Source organism: Sander lucioperca, chromosome 15, assembly GCF_008315115.2.
Source record: "Sander lucioperca isolate FBNREF2018 chromosome 15, SLUC_FBN_1.2, whole genome shotgun sequence".
In the NCBI taxonomy this organism is placed as follows: Eukaryota; Metazoa; Chordata; class Actinopteri; order Perciformes; family Percidae; genus Sander; species Sander lucioperca.
Window position 1 is genome coordinate 21,186,886 of NC_050187.1, and position 20,758 is coordinate 21,207,643.

Here is a 20,758-nt window from a genome sequence, read left to right on the forward strand (position 1 = left end):
TAGTTTAAGGTTCTTCAACCAGACATAAAAAGCAGCATTTATCCGTGCATCTTCATGAATTAGGCTGTACTTGAGGCTTAGTGACTACTCTCAGTTTTAGCTAGTAAACTACTGTAATTGGTGACCTATCGGCTAACACGCTAGCAAGCCAGGAACATGCTAGCACTAGTCAGTTAAAATAGCTCTCAGAGCTCCTTTCTATTTTCTTTATTTTTTCCCCTGTCAATTTGTTCTCAATATTGCACATCATCTAATTCAATAAACAGTAACTGAAGAGGGCAGAAAAAGTACTTTGAGCTAGCAAGCTTGCTAATTGTCATTTAACTAGGTTAAACTGTCAGTGATCATGTTTGTTAGCTTAACCGCTAAAAGGGCAATTCATTGAAAATCTTCTTTTGCGGAGGAGTTTATATTCCGACAGAGTAGGGTTAAAAAGTAAGGGGGATTTGTCCCTATTATACCCAATGGAAATATTACCCTTGTTTTAAAATGCACTGGATGTCCAAGAAATATATTTCCCACCTAAGAGGGAAAATATTTAATGCATGTGGATGGGATTGGAATACATATTCAGGTTATTTATGGTAATCCACAGGGCGGAAGGGGGCCGTGCTGAGAGGCTGAACTCTTTGATACTCGAGGACACAGAGGTTAGTGGTCCATTTCAAACGCTGACAGAGGGGAAGTATGTTAAGTGGGTGACATTGCAAATGCAGGGAATTTGCTTGCTTGTGTGTAGCTTTGCCACAAGACACAGAGGCAGAGTTTGGTTTTCTCACCAGTGAACTCCACAATGGAAAAAAGGTTTTGAATGCAGTCTTCCACCCATGCTTTTTGTTAATATTGTGGGTTAAGATCTCATTCTGATGATGATGCAAATGAATAAACACAATATTTGGAATAAATTATGCATTAACTTTCCACTGGGAATGTTGCGACTCCTTGCCAGACATGGGTAGATTTGTCGAGCAGCGTCGCTTTTCTGCTTCACTTTTATGTAAGCGTTATCAGAGTGGAGCATGGTCAGCCGTGGTATTCAGAGAACGAGCAGGGCCTCAAGCACTAATCCTAACTTTATTTCAGGAAGTGGAATGGGAAGAATGTGGAAAAGCATAAATATAAAAAGATGAAGTGTTGAGGATAAATGTATCTCTAGCTGAAGAAAACAGAGTGGATTCTTTCTCAGGTGATCCATCTCTTTAGTCAACAGGCTGTGAGAAGCATTCGAGGTTAAGCCGAACAGACAGCTCAGCAGCACATGAATTCCCTCTGAGTATTTGCTGTTCGGAAAAACACTCCACAGCATCTTGGTTAACATGATTTCACTTTTACGTATTATTAAATGTGCGAGGAATTTCTGCAGCTGTAAGCCTCAATAACCTCAGAGTTAGTTTTTGTCTGTGAGACATTATTAAAGAAATATTTGTTTTAAGATTTGATGACATTCAGTAAATAATTCCAAACTTTTATCAGTCAGGAAATAGTTAATTTTGTGCTGGTTTATTACCAAGAGGCAAGAGCAATTGTTAGTGGTATGATTTCTATTATATTTAATGAGGCCATCTGGAATATCCTCAAGACAATATGCAGCCACGCAAACCAGTCTGGACTGTGTTAACTTTGGTTGAGATGATTCAGTCTACCACTTAAACAAAGTGTATGAGTAATGTTTTTGACTGTTTAGACATTACTGCAAATGCTTGGAGAGTGAATGTCATACTGTAGGTTGAAGTACCTGTTTGTGTGGGTAGACGTTGATGTGGCATTTGATACATTCTTGTCCCATGTTGGCCCAGGAGTTGCCACTCATCCACTTCCTCTTACATTTGGGGCACTTATACTCTCCGAAGCATCTCTTCTTCCCCTGGTAGGGTGTCAGTCCTTCACCTTTGGGTCTGGCCTGTAAAGAACAAAGTAAAGTAAATAAAATGTATGGACAGGTGGGGAAATAATTTAATTTAATATTCTTGACCAGAAAAATAAAACGTTTGTGCAGAAAGTGTTTATTTTTCTTCATTCAATGCTGTGCCGAAGTGGGGCGGGTACCGATTGGTTCGGTTTAGGCATGAAGAGTGAGACTGTTTAAGGTTAGGGCAAGAATATCAGGGTAGGCCAATCAGAGGCGAGTAGGGGAGTAGAACGGGACATGCCTTCGCCATAGCAGGAAAAGAAAATTGCCAACGGGACTTCAGGGTGAATTCAGGTGCACCTTGTAAAGTGAGAAATTCAAACTGTTGTTGTGAAGTACCCTTCTGCCATCTTTTTCCAATTCTCTATATTGAACAACAAAATGTACAAACAACAAGGCAAGTGGAAACACAGCATCAAAATCCTTCTGTGCCATCTAGTGGTTCTTCTTTTTGTTGTTTAACAGCAATTTTTAACAAAAAATATGGTGGCACTGGTTATATCACACTTGATACCATGTAGCCCAGTAGTTTTCAAAATGGGGTCTGAGGGCCGCCAGGGGTCCTTGAGGGGGATCCAGAGGGTCCCCGGTAAAAAGTGGAATAATTTGTTTTCACTATAATTCCATCCATGAGTAGTGCAATGACAGAATGTATGACTATTTTGGTCATGGGTTTCATACACTTGATGTGAAAAGGTTTGTGAACCACTGATGTAGCCTATCTTTTAAAGAAGAATTTGAATAATGTAAATGAATGTTGTGAGGGCATAAAACCTATGATCTGTTGATCTTTACAAATCAAGACTCCATAGTCGGGATTCGGAGAATCGGGACAACCCTACTGTTAACAGTTAATTACAGTATATTGTTCAATTTCAAGGTTCAAATTTTCCTTCGCAATAAACAAGCCGTTCTTTTGTCGACCGTCATTTTTTGTTTTTGTTTAAGTATCGGTTAAGGCACCGTTGGCACCAAGTATTGCTTTAGCACCAGTATGGGAAAAAAAACTAGTTCAGAATGACATTTTTAAAAGAACCACTTGGGCAATAATGGATGTTGAGCTTTGACAGCAGGGTGTGTCTATCCTTGTTGTGCTAATTGTATAACCAACTTCATCATACAGCACACTCCTACACACAATCTTGGCACAAAATGTGGTTGTGTAATTGACATTTACTTCCATTACAGCTGTGTTAAATTACTCCTCTAAATTCTCATGAGGGAAATGATTACAAACAGTCAGTCAGCCATGAAAAAGCACTAGCCTGAGGGCAATATTGTTGGGAGGAGTTGCTCCAATGACTTCATGTTGGCAACTTTATTTAGGCCACTATAACAGCATTGGGGGAAAAGACTTGTTTTTCCCCTAAAAGCATGCCACAATCAAACGTACTGCTGATGTCATCAAAAGGATAAATCACAAACTGTCCTCCAGACTGACAAAAGAAACCCAAATGTACACTGATTAGTACGTTTGTCAGGGCTTGTCATTATTAATTTGAAGTGCCATCATTAAAAAAAGAAAAAAATAATCCCAGAACTTGCATCTGCCTGGTGACAGTCATTATCAGGCTCGGAGTGGTTATTTTGCAAAACCTTAAAAAAATACTTTAAGTTGGAAGATAGTTATTGGAAATGGAGTAGTGAGGAATTGTGTTATTTTATCTCAAAGTTTAAAAATGCTTTCATGCACAGTTGGAAATCTGATATGACAGAAATAAGTAATCTTAATGCATGGCATGCAACTGAAGGAAGCTTTCCAGAAGGTTAGGAGAGTCTCTGCCTTCAAAGTGAAATCAGACCTGTCCCCTCCACTCCTGATTCTCTGCAGATTGTTTTCATAATCACTTTAACGTTGGCTGCAGATTTCAGGGTGGATGTAGGGGGTACGAGGCGGTGCGAGTGAGAGGAGGGGTACAATCTGTATCCCTGGTCTTCCATTACTTTTGTCCCAACCCATGTGTGAGTAATAAGAACTTTAATCAGCAGCATCTGGTGCTGTCCTTATAGACGTCAGCAGTTTGCATCAGCACCAGCAAGCCAATGCTAAGTATGAGCGGCTGTGCTTCAATTTGGCCCCTCAACAGCATGACCTCAACCCCACTGTCAGCTTCACATCTCCCACTGTGACAGCACGCTGGCTGGAAAATCTGACTTCTGCTGGCCTGCAGCACACCAAGCTATACACACTGACAGGGTTGTCTCTATGCAATCAATGGGCAATCTCAAAGACCATGCCATAACAACATTTTGTTCGGATTCTCTCATACCAGATGATCTAGTTAAAATATGATCCAACTACAAACATTATGCCATTTTCTGTTAAATCCCCAAATGCCAAAATACAGCACTTTCTAGGTTTCTGCTGCGGTAAGACTAACCACTATTATATATTATAATATAATACATCAGACTAATTTGAAGTTTAAAAACAAACTATGGTCAGAGTGCCAGGTGTACTACCCAGGAGGTCTAACCTTAACCCTTGTTATTCATTTGGAAATGTGAACATAGTCAAATTTCCTGTAACAGCTGTTTGTTCGACTGTAAAAAAAAACAACTCTCCCTGATACTGCAACCAGGACAGAAACAGCACTGATCCTCCTCATGACCATTCCTCTCCAGCTCCATGCTGTTTCCAGGGTCTGGCCTTGGCCTTTGGCTGCGTGTCATGCTCTGTCTGCAGCTGAGTGCTTTCAGATTAGATACAGCCCTGTTTGCAATTAATTTGAAGATGCTCCTGATGCGCACAATGCAAATTGATTATCTATCCAGTCCAAATGAAGAAGTAGATGCAATATTGACGATTGGGTTGGTCAGTTGTGTCCAAAAGAGGTTAATAGAGTTCTCCAATACAAGAAAAGTCTATATTTAAATGTAGAGCTGAAGTATTAGTTGCTTAATTGATTAGTCGATCGTCAGAAAGTTAATCAGTAACTATTTTGATAATAAAAAAAGTATTTTTTCAAGAAAAATGTCAAATATTTGCCGGTTTCATCTCCCCAATACAAGGATTTAAAGCTTTTCTTTGTCTTCTATGATAGTAAACTGAATGTCTTTGGGTGTAGGACTGATGGTCACATAAAACCATACAATCATTACTAGCATTAACTGTAAATACTTTGTTACTTTTGATTAACATCAAATTAATGCAGTTTATATTGAATAATACATAAATTGTAAGTTGGTAAAAATGCATAGAATGAACCCATTTCTTACATAAAATATATCACCTCTGCCTTACATACTGCACACGTAAATTTGGTTTAAGTAAGTAATCCAGTTTATTTGGACATTTGGAGTTATAATTTTGAGTATACTTACATTGCGGTCAGTTGTTTTCAGGCCATTGCAACACATTGCCTCTCATGGAGGTCTTAGATGAAAAGCGAGTTTCGGTTCTGAAGTCATAAACTTTACAGTCGCAGTTGGTATTGCACATTCCAATGAACGCCCAAACACGTGGGAACACATGTCACAATAACATCTGGACTGTTGTGCCACCTCTGCCAGCTGAGGCGGGCTGAGAAAAATGCTGCTAGATTCAGGGCAGCAGCTAATGAAGGAAGCTTTAGGTTTTTTCACTTACATACATACAGGCCCTGTCTTTCTATTTACACTGGTGCAGTGGATTACCAATCAAAACCCTTGGCTACAAACACGAGAATGACTAAGCAAATGTTTTAGTTCGGCTTGATTTCCAGGCAAATAAGCACGCTTTGCTGCCTTTAAAGCAACATTTACAAACCATTCACAATACACACAGTACAATGACTGTGAATTTAATGGAACTGCGTCATCACACCACACAACACTCTGGAGACGAGCCTGCACAGGAGGATGTGTTTTGTTTTTCTTTGCTCTTTACAAATAAAGCCATTCAAGCTGGTGCCAGGGTAAGAGCTAAACGGATATACATCTGAGCCATTTAGAGCATTTTAGGTGTCTGTCAAGTGGAAGCAAAGCTTTGAAACAGCGAATCGGTTGATGGTGAGATGGCGTGCGGTGTTTGTCGTTTCACTTTGACAGTGCGGGCTTGCATTGAGTCAGTGTTTGTTTATGTCCCTGAGGCTAGAGACCCACATGTTGAGATAAGTGTCAGTGTGGGTGTGTTGAGGACAGTGTCCATTGAGAAGACAGTGTAGCTCCATAGCCACAACTTGTTGACCACATCCTCCTTTGGTCCAGATCACAGCAGGGTCTCATCATATCACACACACATGCACACAAACTACGGGTCAGTGACTGTTAAATGACGCATATACACACGTGATACACACATTCATGGATGCAATCTCTACGCAAAACAAGGCCACACACAATGTCTCTCTCTCCTCCACTCTTTAACACCTGGATATAAATGCACAGACACAGACACACAGACACACACACAAACACACACACAATAAATTCCACATCCACAGGTTTTCATACACTCTTGAGACACAACTGGAAAGTCTCGGCGTAATGTTTCCTGTACTACTCCTACTCAGAGTTTAGCCCTGCTACAAGGACACAGGTCATTCCTTGGTTTATATCGCAGGATTAATGAGCTCACAAACTGCATTAAATAGAATAACAAGACACAATAAACCAAAAAGGGAGACAAATAGGAGACACAAGAGAGCAAGATAAACAGAAACAAGAGAAAGCTCATTAAGATTGCAAGAATTAACGTCTGAGTTGAATGTTTGAATGTGATTCTGTACCGAAGGGGGTCTAAAAAAACCTGCTGCTCTAGAATCAGACTCCAACATCCACACACACACACACACACACACACACAGAGGAAAAAAAGAAAAGTGGACAAATACAAGCCCCACAGTCGCTTGAGCCAACTGTGGAGAGACCCTCCAATCAGCCCCTCTCAGGAGGGTAGAGAACGGGAAGGAGAAACTGAGAGAAGGAGAGGAAATCTAAATCCAAAGCAGATGGCCTCTATAGGGGCAGAACACGAGAAACACTGAGAGCCGTCGTAAAATCACTGCTCTGCTTTCAATTAGGTCATACATTACAGAGACAAGGGAAAGAGGGAGAGAAAGAGAGAGGGAGAGGTGGGGAACAAAAAAGCGTTAACTAACCGCTGTACTTCTGGCCACAACTACAGTGGATTGGACTCATTCTCATGTGGAGGAATGTGGAGACAATTCTCTGGGGGGGGTCGATTTTAAAGACACATATGTTGTACAAACAGAACGATATTAGGAATTTGAAGCATGCACACTAGGTAGATTACTGAATTGGAAGAGGTGTGTTTAAGCGAGCAATCTCGGTCTAGACGACACCCACTGTGTCTTTAAATTTCAGGGTAATTCGGGTAATACCGTGAAATTGATTACAAGGTATTCAGCCCAGGCATCCGACTCTAAAATTGCAGTTTGAATATCATTTTGCCACAAAACCATGTTGAAATTCTGCTCCAGTGTAAATCATAAAAAGATGTCTACATATTACTGACCGCTGGAAAAAAAAATGTGGTCCAGACCACTGTCTGAGGCCTAAAGGTGATCTTGCATTTGTGTTGATCTTACATTCCAGATTCCAGGCTAAGAGTAATGACCAGTGGACAGACACCAGACACAAACCTGAACCCATAATCCTCTGTCTCCAGCAACAGGATAGGTTAGCCTTGGTTTAATATTAGACGTCCCTTCCAAGCCAAACCTAAGAGCAATCGTTCTAAAAGACTGCTACTTTCAAGGTTTTGGATATGGGATTTCATACTTACTCAACATATTAGGGGAGACATCTACCTACAGTTTGCCCACAGTCAGTCCACAGACAACAAATACGAGGAGACAGCTCTGACAGTAAAGCTTAGGGTTTTTATTAGGGCTGTCAAAATAACGCGTTAATTTCGATTAATTAATCTGAGAAAAAAATAACGCATTAAAACAAATAACGCAGATTAATCCATTCCATATTGACGTTTGACCCGGAGCTGTTCTAGCCACCATTCGACTGTAAAATGAAGGAGGGAGACGAGAATGTGCTGCCTGGATCATTAACTGGAACATTTACTTGTAAAAATCTTCTTCCTGCCAACCCTGGCTACCGAAATCTGGTGCCACTGATATGTCTGCACTTCTCTCTGGTGCTCTGAAACAGACGATACAGGCAACACAAACACCGCTGCACTTGACGCTAGTTAACACTAGAACGGCCATGACGGTCATTTTGACCGTTTTGAAATTTATCTGTAATAACTTTGCTGAATAAAAAAATACTATCCTGCTGCTGCCTGACTTTTCCTAAAAGAGTCTGTATTTTAATTTAAAATTGTTTTTATATACATTACACAAAAGGCAAAGAAAATACAATCACTTTTACCTATTTCGGTCATATTGACTCGGCTTGGCTCGGATTTTCGCGGTATTGTTTTTAATTTTTCGCGCGGTTGAAGATGCATCTTGGTTGCTTAGTAACTACCATAGTCTCTGTCAGAGAAACGTAACTAGCGGTCTCAAGTAACAAGTGTGGGCATCACCGATGGGCCGAAGGCAAAGCCAGAGTCGGTAACGTAGGCTACTACGGCGACTCAGTTCTGAATCAGAAGGCAAACACCGAGCGCTCGCTCTGTGAAAGGCGCGGAACACGTAGATGGCCGGTGGCTGTTTACATGTTCATATAACTTTATACATCCTTGAACTGGCTGGAATCATTGCACACATCCTCTCCAAGGAGTGTACCAGCAGTAAAATTGTCTGGAGGAGGTTCATGCAGTAACCGGCAGAGGAGCTGAGAGCGGAGTTTATGGAGAAAAAAAAAGGGCAGCGGTGCACGGTCCGAACAGCGCTGCGCACCGCAGCAGAGCCAAAACGGAGGCAGTGCCAGGTTAGGTTATAGCTAAATGTTCAAATAAGATACTTTTAATTGTTATTTGGCTGTTATGAGTTAAGTTGAATGAATTTCCACACCATATTTTTCGGGATATGAATATATGAAATAATTACGGTTTACTATGCCATGATATGAATTATTGAAACACGTATTACTACTTAAATGTATAATTAAACTCATTAAAATGTACATCAGAATCAGAATCAGAATCAGAAAGGGCTTTATTGCCAAGTACGTTGCACATACGAGGAATTTGTCATGGTGTTGTTGGAGCATGTCACACATACAAATATAAGAAGGATAAAAAGATATAAACAATATAAACATATACACACAGTATGTATTAATAACGATAAAATAAATTTAAATAAATAGTAAAATAAGTTAAACAGTAGAAAAACAGTCATTTCGGTGTTATTACGTTTTTCTAAAGATATCCTAACACAATACATAATACAATATCGCAATTAGGTATTTATCATGAGAGATTATAGAGTTTGGAATCTGGCGGTCAAAATGACCGCTCACGGCAGTTCTAGTAGTTATGGAATTCCGGCACTTCTAGTGTTAACACTATACTCGACAGCAGCTAACGTTAGCCTACCGCTAGCTAGTAGCTGGATTAAACACGGTTACAATGCTGACAGCTAACGCTAAACGGTGTAAAGTTTGACTGTGTTTTACTGTAGAGGATTCAACACCGGTATGTAACAATCTGTAGCTGCCGTCGGAAAAATAACACAGACGGTGCGTTCAATGAAACTGGTAAACTACAGCCTTGTGGTGCATTTGAAGTTATAGTAAATGTCCTTTTCCCATCTGGTGGATGTTTTTGTCGTTCAACAGCAATTTACTAGTGAAATAAGTTATTGTTATTGTTATACATTATTATTAAATCATTTAATTTTGACCATATGGCCTTAGCAATAAACAAGCCGTTCTTTAATGTCACTGACTGTTGTTAAGTACCCTTTTTTTTTCTTTTCTTTTTTTACTTTCTTAAAAAGTATCGGTTCAGGCACCGTTAATTATTTATGCGATTAATTTCGATTAATTAATCACAGAGTATGTAATTAATTAGATAACATTTTAATCGATTGACAGCCTTAGTTTTAATGCAAATGCTACATGCCAATTAGGGATTTGTCTGCCTCTATGAGAAAACAAGGGATTTGGTGGGTAAAACAACGTTGAGGCTTTGGAAAAGGGTTGGTAGTAATTGTATGCAACCACTATTCTGGTCTGGATTTGGAGAGTAGGGTCTTTATTGGCAAATGCAGCTCAGCTTAATATGAACAATGCAGAGCTTTGGATGTTTGAAATGTCTTCAAATAAACCTAAACATTTGAAAAGAGATTGTTTGTTGGATTCTACAGAAAAACTAAAGCGTTAAGTGCAACATAAAGGAAACAAATGTATTCTTTATATGAGTTTCATTTACATGGATTTTCTAAGATAAACCTTAAACAAAGTAACATCTCATGTCTAAACCAAGGCTCTTCCTTCCAGTATTGGTGTTATTTATGACAATGGGAGATTCTTCTGCATGATTTGATGTTCCCATCACAGCACCGTGGAGTTGTATGATCACTGAGAGCCAGACAGGTCAATGAGTCACAGCACAAGCCTCCCATTCAGCAAAGAGAAATACACTGTAAAAGGAATAGCCTGAGGTTGTTTGTCAGACCACACAACAAAGGCTTGTCGGGTCATTCGGGGCAAATAATACTTTTACAATTCTTAGTACACAGTTTGGTTTGAGTTGACCAGATCTAGGCAATTTGGATGTAAAACAACTGCAGAGCAGTCACATACTTTCACACATTACATTATCTGATGTGGTAAAACGATCCGCACCCAGAAAAAGAAAGAGAAAACCAAAACGCACTCTGTGACCCTGGTCTATTTTGTGTAAACTGTTTCTTATTAAATCATCGTATCCTTCACCATCACTACCCGCATTATCAGACATCACAGCAGCTAAAGATCTGAGGATGCAGCCATCAGCCTGTCAGAACTGAGGGCCAAGTGAGGGCGTGCAGATGGCCACTGCTTCAAGTCTCTCACAAGAATGACACTGTCACCACCTCAGCTGTGTCTCACTGCACACAGAACAAGCATTTTTTTATTTGCTGTTTCCGCTGCTGGACTAAACAGCCTCGACCCCATGCCAGAACCTCAGCCAGGTGCATTATGGGGACTATTTATCAATCCCACCATGCACTACAAGCTCTAAATACAGCCACTGTTTCCTGTGGGTCTCTCTTTTTTGCTGCCATCTTTCTCACCTCTCTCTCTTTCTCTCTCTCTCTCTCTCTCTCTCACTCTCTCTGGACAGCTCGTTTGCTGGTGCAGCTGTCTCTTTCTAATGCATGTAAAGAAAAGTGGCTGAGGCTGAAAGTGACGGGAGGAACAGGTGTGCTGTTTAAGTGATAAATTTGCCTTCACTTGAGCACAATGCACCTCAGTTTATAACAACATTCTCCCCCAAATGGGGCTGCGCAGAAGAAACAGACAATATGCTCAGGCTGCCACATGCTGGAGCCTGTTTAAGTCAAAGTCAAATTACTGAGTAAAACACATATGTTAATTACAGTCACATGCAATTAATCCAAGTCTAAAGTTTGTGACTGATAATTACATTTAAAAACCTCAGACGTCACTGTGCATTGCATGTGTTGCCCCAATAAATAAGGACAATGTTTCTGACACTTAAGATCAACACCATAATCACTCTCTCAGCCTCTGGAAACAATTGCACAGTTATTACAAAGCAAAGCTATGTTTTTTCAAGTATCCCAGATAGAGCTGCCTTAATCCTGGCTTGCTGACACAAGACCCAAACTGCTTGGCTGCTCCCCAGCGTTCCGTAGCGCTCCGATCACTAGCTAGCATCTGGAAACCATCAGTGTAAACAAAGGAGCAGCGGAGGAGCTCAGCCCCTGCTCTGCCTCTCTGCATCCCCCAGGGCATCACTCAGAGAGCAACACAAGAATACCAAACCAGCCCCAAAACCTGTGTATTGCATTGCTGCATGTGTGTGAGCGCACACACACACACACACACACACACACACACACACACACACACACACACACACACACACACACACACGTGTCTGTGCATACATCTGTGCGTCTGCTCTTGTCTCATCTGAGGATCTTTATTTGGTTTAGCTGCAGTTCAGAAAGAGATACGTTTTCAGATGGGGTTCAGTCCACTATGTTAGCTTTGAGTCTTTTGGAGTTTTTGTTTGGTTTGCTCATTAACCGTAGCATTTCTGATAAGACTTCTAATTGCTTTAATGTGGCTTCAGTTAGTGTGCTAGCCTTAGCGGTCTGTCTGATAAATGCTACAAGATGGAGAGGCAGGAACCTGGATGTGGTTTAGAGAACTGGTTCTCCTCTGTGAAACATCAAAAAAGATCAAAGCATCAATCATGCCTGATCCTTCTCTGAGAGACGACAAGGAAATATTTCCTGAACTTTTCATAATAGTGTTTCAGTAACCATATATCTATTAATCATGTGGTTTGGTCTTTTTCAGTACAGCTAAAAGCTCCAAAAATGTGGTTCATGGAGCTTTTAAACATTGAACCTCACACTTAAGCAAACTATATGATGCTTGTAAACACACACCACAGAGGAAAGTGGGGTTTTGCAGTTGTGTCTGCAACCTGTTACACCAGAAAAGAAAGCTTGTCAGTCTTTATAAACATGGATGTTTTTACCATGGATGTGGTTTTTACTTTGCTCATGCATTTTTACATTATTCATTTTCCTGAATGCATAACAAAGCTTACAATACTCTCAGTTTAATCAACAAAATGTGCATGTGTGGCTATGGGGCTACGTACTTAGTTACATAGTACAGTGACTTATGTTAGCCATAATGGTGGAGATCACTGTGGCTCGTAACTCGTATTCCTTCCATTGCTTAACAGCTCCACAGCTACAACTGCTAAGATAAGCATTCTTATCTTGTACAGTTGTCTCTAAATATAAACCGCAGCATTACACAATCGTGTACTACACATAACCTCAATCACACACACTTGGGTTTGTGCACTCGCTAACATTTGTTCCACCAAGCACACAAATGCATCTATGCATTTATCCTACACACATAACTTTGACGCAAACTTTTCTCACCCAGGCACACAGTATAACACCAAGTTCATACATTGTTCGTTCAGATTTCACTACAACATGAGGAAACTATCATTGAAATCATACTGTCTTCAAAATTAGACAGATATAAGTACATTATAATCTCAACCTTACACTGCTGCTTATTTTCTACTGTAAAATGTCTATCATATAATTTCCATGTCCATTGATTTCTATATTACTGAGCTAGATTAAGAAAAAAAGTTATACTTCAATGGATATTAAAGCTATTTAAATATACTGGTTACTCAGTCACCTCATTTATTGCAAGTGTGGTGACAATCAGAGAGCTGTCATAACAGTGCTACTTTCAAAAAGCTATTTGTAACACTTTCCTCTGACTGGGTGCTAAATATGTACATGCACATATAAATCTAACACTTCAAAAACATATTGACATATAAACTGTCAATCTATAATGTGCAAATGTTTTATGCATTACATAATAAAATAGACTAAACCTACAAAGATACATTATTTATTTTTACTAATATTAATCAGCAAATGGTACGTGAGCTCATTCGACATGACTTCCCATCACTAGTCAACTAGCACTGGTCTGAACCTGCACTGCACCCATGTGGGTCAGGGTGCTATTCTTAAAAAGGTTTCATATTCTAGAAGCTCTTTATTTTAGCTATTTAGTCCCAGTTGTTTCCAGGTCTAAATATGCCTATGAGGCATTTGTGCTGCAAGTCATTTGCTGCATTTATCTTAGATGTAATGTGTGAGGGAAGCAGCAGAAACAGTGGACCGCAAAGAAAAGTGTTATGTGGTAAGAAACCATAAAAATATATAATCAAACTTCAATCTTAACAGGCAACACTTCCCAAAAGGATCACAAACCCACATGGGCCTGAAACAATGCGATATCACCAGTGCAGTCTATTCAAGGTGGACAGCAATGCATTCAAAATGACCTGAAGCTAAATGTTGTTATGTAAGTAAGCAGTGACGCTTGAGGTTACAAGTTTTTACCTTGTGGGTTTCTGGGTTTAACCACTGAGATCACAAGTCTTTATAAATGGGTTTGTTATCTCACCGTGATACTGAAGGGAGGATGTCAAGAGGACAACCACTCCAACTGTTTTAAAGCATAACCACAAGTCCATTTCCAGCTCCATGGAGACGCTAAAATAGTTCATTCTAAGAAATGGCCTCTGGCAGAGTTAAGTGCACTGTGTATTTGTGTGTGTGTGTGTGTGTGTGTGTGTGTGTGTGTGCGTGCGTGCGTGCGTGCGTGCGTGCGTGCGTGCGTGCGTGCGTGCGTGTGTGTGTGTGTGTGTGTGTGTGCGTGTGTGCGTGTACACACACATGCACACACACACACAAAATGCTTTATGTAATGATCTTAAAACAGAATGAGTGTCTAGGTTGAACTTTTTCTCAGATTCTAGTGAAGTCCCGTAACAGTACCGGGCATATCACTTGTGTTTAGTCTGTTCTTTGACATGCTGAGATATCACACAGGGAAAAGGTAAATCAAGACAGCTGTACCAAAGATAAAACATCCCACAGCTGTCAGTCGATGAGTGGAGAGGTTGTGCCAGAAAGTATCAAAAACGTTTTTTTTGTGCTTTTAAATGTCATCAATTACCCACTGAGAAATTACTGAAGCATATTTACAAGAACAGTATGTTGGATCATAAAATTGTTATGGTTTCAATTATATGTGTATGTGTCCCTTTCAAATAAAAGAAAGAGTAAAAAAAAAAAGGATTGCGGCACGTCTGCAGTAATCATATAAACATCTCATATGACATAAGTAAAACACTAGATTGTCCCCTTAAGACAAGAAATACCCCAGAAGAGCATTTTCATCAGTTTTATAAAACTTTTAAACTTTTGACAAGATATTTTCAGTAAGTGGCTTTGCTTAGTAGAAGGATCATAAAACAGTATGTAGTTGTAGGAAACAATGCAGCTTTTTAATTATTATGTTTTGGAAAAAAATTGGCAGAGTTAACACAATATGCTGATCTGTTGATTTAGATTAAAGCAAATCTCAGCTAAGTCATCTTTAATGATGGTATTCCTTACCAATTAAATTTGGTGACCTGCAATTTCTGGTTGTTTTAATAAACTGGAGGTGGAGGTCTTGTATTATGTGTTGTTGTAAGCAGCTGATTTCAATGTTCTGAAAATGAATACGGCTGGTTGATTTTGCCCAACCAAATAATGAGAGGATATTTATTTTCAAGGAAATACCCCCCAAAACATATTGATAACTATGATATTTTAGTGGTACTCCAACAGACCAGTATTATTCAAAATTCTCATCTTACTCCCCGGGTCTTTTGAACAGGAGTTCTATATAATGCATACAGTCAATATAGATATGCCATGTGTGCACATATGTGTGCTTGTGTGTGTACGTCAAAGTTTTTCTCCTCAGTAACAGACCCACGTAATTCGTGTCCAAGACAGCTGCAAAGGCATATTACCATGCCAGCGCGCGCTTTGCCAAAACCCCATTCCCAGATTCCTAGATTTCCACAACCCAGCTTCCCTAATCGGCCACGGATCTCAGTGTCATGTTGTTGGATGACTGATGGATACCCCTGAGAGTCAAGCATGTGGGTATTTTGCTTCATACCAATAACAATCTTTTCTTTTAAATCTGATGTTTTTGACAGAATCCTTTCTCTCTTTTCATGCTTCATAGAAAACACACTTATGTGCCAACTGGGCCTCGGAATCTGCCCTGGTTGAACCCAGAAGCTCAGTTCTATCAACACACCAGCTTGACATTGAAGCTGCCTTATTTTTTATTTATTTTTTACAGATATAGGATGAGTTTACCATACTACACTTACCATATTTACACGGCATTAAGGACAAATGCTAAGTGGGGCCGTGGGTGTGAATTTCCCTGATGCCCTCTCTTAGCCTTGGTCCCACTAAAGCCCATCGTGCTGTGCAGCTGCACAGCAGCATTGGGTTACCAGGCCAGTGAATGACAAGGGCAGGTTGGGTGGCGGACTGGGGCATACAGAGGTGCACACAACATCTTGTCATCTGTCACAGGAAGTTCATACTGCTGCTGTCTATGTCTGCATGTAATGCCTGTAGTTGTGTGTATGTTGGTGGATGTGTTTGTGAGTGTGTGTGTCTGTATATTCCTGTAAGTCACTCTGACGGATATACTGCACACGTGTGTTGCTAATCTAAGTGTCTATTGGTGTCAATGCTATATTGGACCTATGGCCCTATATGGTTCCTCAGTGCTCTCGCTATAAAGGCTCTTGCTCTGTATAACTCCTCAAAAATAAAATGCGTTGACAGGTAGTGGCCACGTCTGTTTTTCACAGTGATGTCTGCCTGCTATGACACTATGAAAGAGAAAAGTTTTCTGTTACAAGATGTCTCCAGCATCCCTGATAATCCTTATCAGTTTACAGGGCAGTCCCTACACACTCTCAGTCTCTGTCTCTCTCTTTGGTGACCTGACTGAGTGAGTGTTGGAGCAGAGACAGACGCAGGGCCTTCAGAGCCTTTGCTCCTACTGGAAGGAAGATCAGGGGTCACCCTGTAAAAACATTCCCATGGTGCACCTCCCCCCAGCCCTCATCCCTGCCAGAAACTTCCCGACACACTACAGGGCAGTGCATACAGACAGAGAGGAGAGACAGAAAAAGTTAAGTTCTAAATTAAATGCAGGTTGTGTTTACAGTAAGTAAAGGGGCAGTCACCAAAATCTTTTTTTACTTGAAAGTTACAGAAGCACTGAATGAGACCTACAATTAAACTTGAGTTACAGAGAACACATTATGACCATATAAAAGTAGGTAAATCTAATTGTATAAGTTCAAAAGTATAAAAGTTATTTCCTTGACAATACCTTATAAACTGGCACTCCAAAAGCACAAATAATTGCCCAACTGCCACAATGTACTGTTAGGCTGACTTGGGCTCAATTCTACTACACACAACCCTGTGACTTCACATATTCATCACAACTTTGTTTTAATTTATGGTTAACACAGTCCTGATTCCCGAGAGGGCTGGAGCTCCTGGGTAGCCTGCCAGAGTAGCACTTCAAGATACTTAAACATAAAGACAGAGAGAGAGAAAAAATGTCACAAAATCAAAACCACAGAAGAGGCCCCTATAGTCTATATGTTGACATATAGACAAGCAGACTATATAGAGGACTGCCTTTGTGGTTTGTTGTTTTAATTCTTTTTTTCTCTGTAAAATCCAAGGCTCTATCCAAACATACTTGAGTCCGACACACCACTGTAATGCAGTGAAGGCCCTGCTGGGGGAACAATACATGCCTGCCTTCCTGACCTCTCTGTCTAGCAGATCCTACAGACATACAATGACTGCCTTAATTACCAGCCTCCATTCCCACCAATTGGGCTTTCCCCAATGGTGCCCATTCACAACCGCAGTCTCGCCCTAAGGTGCCCATTCAAGCGCGACACAAAGCGAGCAGTGTCAGTCCCTGATCTCTTGACACCAAATCCAGTCCTGTGTGCCAGCCCTAGCAGCTTCACAGTGTCTCTGTCTGTCCATCCGGTTGACGGTCATCTCTGTCAGCCTGTCTCATATCACGTAAGAATCTCTGTCGTTCACGTGACAAGAATCGGTGCTGTTACGAGGAACAGTTAGTTTGACCACATTAGTATAGTGTGTCAGCTGTAAAAGAGGGTTGACTATCAGTCCGTTAGTATGCAAGTTTTATACAACGGCATGAGAAAAAAGGTCCAACCTGAACCCTGAACTGCTGCATCTATAGGGCTGAAAATAACCATTATTATCATTATTGATTAATCTGCAGATTATATTCTCGATACATAATAAAACGAATAATTGTTTGGTCTATAAATCCCCAGAAAACAGTGAAAAGTGCCCGTCACAATTTCCGAAATCCCAAAATGACATCTTTTTTGTCTAATCAACAGTTAAAAACCAAAGACATAAAAATGACTTTGTTGTAAGACCAGGAAATGCAGCAAATGCACACATTTGAAAAGCTGGAACCATTCAAAGTAATTTTTGCTTTAAAAATGGTATACGATTATCGAAATAGTTGGCAATTAATTTCCTGGCAATCAACTGATTGATTAATTGACGAATCGTTGCTTCTGTAGTTGCATCAATCAAAAAACAATGCAAAATGATTTAGTGTGTAAACGGGAATTATCTCTAAAATCAACACATTCAAAAATGTTGCATATGATGGGCATACAGTATATAGTATATAGGGGGTTGACAATACTGATGTGATGATATCTGATTTAAAAATATGGCTTATACCAAAGGAGGTTACATGAGAGAACATTGGGATTAAGTACTATGAGCTAGCAAAGCCCTCTGGCCCTGGTGTGCTAACGGGACATCACGCTGTAGTAAAAATCTGACCTCTGATCCCTCCCTCCTCCCTCAGTGAAAAGTGAACCATCCTGTTTTAGTTCCTGAGGCCTCAGTATATGGCTGCTGACCCCCATGACACTGTAGTTGTGTCAAAGTACACAAGCCTAAGTGTTGTTACTGTACAAGTAACTGCTGTTGTTGTTGCCATCATTCTATAGTCTGATCAATTTTCTAACATCCTGATGTTTTGGCTTTAGAACTGGAATGGTATCCAGGGGTTTGTGCGAAGGTACGATAAGACATGAAGAAAATAAAGGAGACTAGATTCTAAAATAAGTGCTGACATGGTTTCTCTCATGCTGCAGTGACATGCTTCCATAAAGCAATGTGACGAGCAACAGCCCCAAACACATTATTGTTTATTTTCTTTTATTAACTCTGCATTTCACAGTGCTGGCTCAGCAACATGCCTGGAAATAGATGTATATAACAAAGTATTATATAAAAAAACTCTCCAAATTAAGATACAATAATCTAGCATCATTTAGACAATGCACCCATAGTCTGAGAGTGGCAGGAAGAACTCATCAGATGATAGGAGGTGCAAAATCCATTTGAGATGAGATAACTGATGAATTTAGTGTCAGCTTACCTTAAAGAAACTAAATTGTTTTGTTTTTTTAACTTAATAAGCAGACACTAAGTCGGTATATTGTGTCTTCATACAGCTCTGAGTTTGGATCTTCCATTGTCATTTCACCGACCGGATTTCAACATTTAATCCGAGAGCAGCTGTAAATTTACCTGACTATGGTTAAATGTAACAGTGCACCTCATCTCAGAGATGGGGTTATAGTGTCATTGTTACCAAAACAGGAAGTGGTGCGATTGTTGTCTCAGCAAAAACTGAGAGGAAGAATGGGATTTCTGTACAGAACACAAACCAGCTGGCAGGAAACCGCACTTTTATCATTCTTTTAACTTTGATTTCCTTTCAGGGGAAGTGCCCTCTCCCCTTTCGCTGGCTCGCTGGCTCTCAGCTCTTGTGCCCTTCTCAGGCTTTCGAACTATAGCCTCTCTGTGTCCGACAGCGCTCCATGCCATGACAGTGACACATCCAAACTCCCTGCCTGCCACAACAAATATCTGCAGCCATGTCAGAATTGTCGCCAGGGTACAAAGATCATGAGGGTAAAATGTGAAACATTCTCTCATGACAGATGTGTGACTGCGGTGTTGAAAGATTGTTTATCAACAGGGTAACAAACTGCAGGATGCATAAAGAGAGAGAGAGAGAGAGAGAGAGAGAGAGAGAGAGAGAGAGAGAGAGAGAGAGAGAGAATGAAATAAAGACAAGAAAAAAGACAACGCCTGGCTGAGGCTGAGGAAAATGTAAATACATGATTCCCAATAAAGATATCTTTCAGTGAAGGCAGGAGGTTGGTTAAATAGAGATTAGAAAAGCTAAAGGACAGATGTAGAATCAATGTTCTTTCTCCTCCCAGGAACATTTGCCTCCAGGGAACAGCATAACATCTCCAGCAACGTTAAGCCCACACAATCTGTTGAACTATTGAATAATCAGCATCGCACTAACTATCAAAGAGCGCTAGAGAGCTATTTTGGACAATTTAACAGCATGTTTCCAATACAAGAGTTGACAAATGTTTTGCCAGTTTGAGGCAGATCTGTTCTGAATATGGGATAGGGATAGAAGCTGCACACAGGAAAATTAAACTGGATTTTAGATTATGCTATAACTTTTTTTGTTGACTGGAACATTTGAATTTCACAGGAAGCTACAGGTTATGAACCAAATTCTCTGCAAAGGGAGAGAAAGGTATTTTGGCTTAAGTACTAGGGCCAGCTGGGAAGAAATTGACCTGGGTGAAATGAACATGACGACAAAGTTGTTTCTGATTAACTGTTGAACCGTTGAAAAGGCAAACACTATAATACCATGGGAGCACTCTACCTTCCAGATGTGAATGTGGTAGCCTACACTCCTTATGTAAATATTCACTAGGACTTTTATATGAATAAAAGAATACCCCTACCCAAAACACTTTACATTAAAGGGAAAAAATATATAATGTTATTGCGTATCCTTCAAGCATTTTCTTTTTTAATGCATTTGTTTATCTTCAATTATAAGCAGAGCATTTTCTACAAAGGTTTGTTTCAGTTAAGTCTATTTGTGCCCTAAAGACTCCAGAAAATAGCTGTTTATTATATTCTGCAGCCCCTAAAGTCTTGCTCAGAATAGATTTGATTGAAAAAAGGTAGAGAGCATGCTGAAAAGGCGAAAACTCATCTACAGACCTCAAACTGATTCAATTAAAACTTTAATATTACAGTAACAAACAGCAGGGAATTGGGTGTGCCCGTGCAGGGCTAAAATACTTGTTTTCCAAGAGTGTGGCACACAGACAGTGCTGTGCACATGTAACACTGGTTAACACACACACACACACACACACACACACACACTCTATCCCCATTCCCTACTATACAACAA

General features: G+C 40.1%; 1 protein-coding gene across 2 annotated transcripts in view; it reads right to left on the minus strand.

The window, feature by feature from the left end:
• zcchc24 (zinc finger, CCHC domain containing 24) overlaps nucleotides 1-20,758 on the minus strand; it is a 35,054-nt gene that overhangs the window by 4,318 nt on the left and 9,978 nt on the right. For both annotated transcript variants that reach the window (XM_031306452.2, XM_031306442.2), the window contains exon 3: nucleotides 1,736-1,900. In XM_031306452.2, coding sequence (XP_031162312.1) covers nucleotides 1,736-1,900 — 165 coding nt within the window. The remainder of the gene's footprint in view (nucleotides 1-1,735; nucleotides 1,901-20,758) is intronic.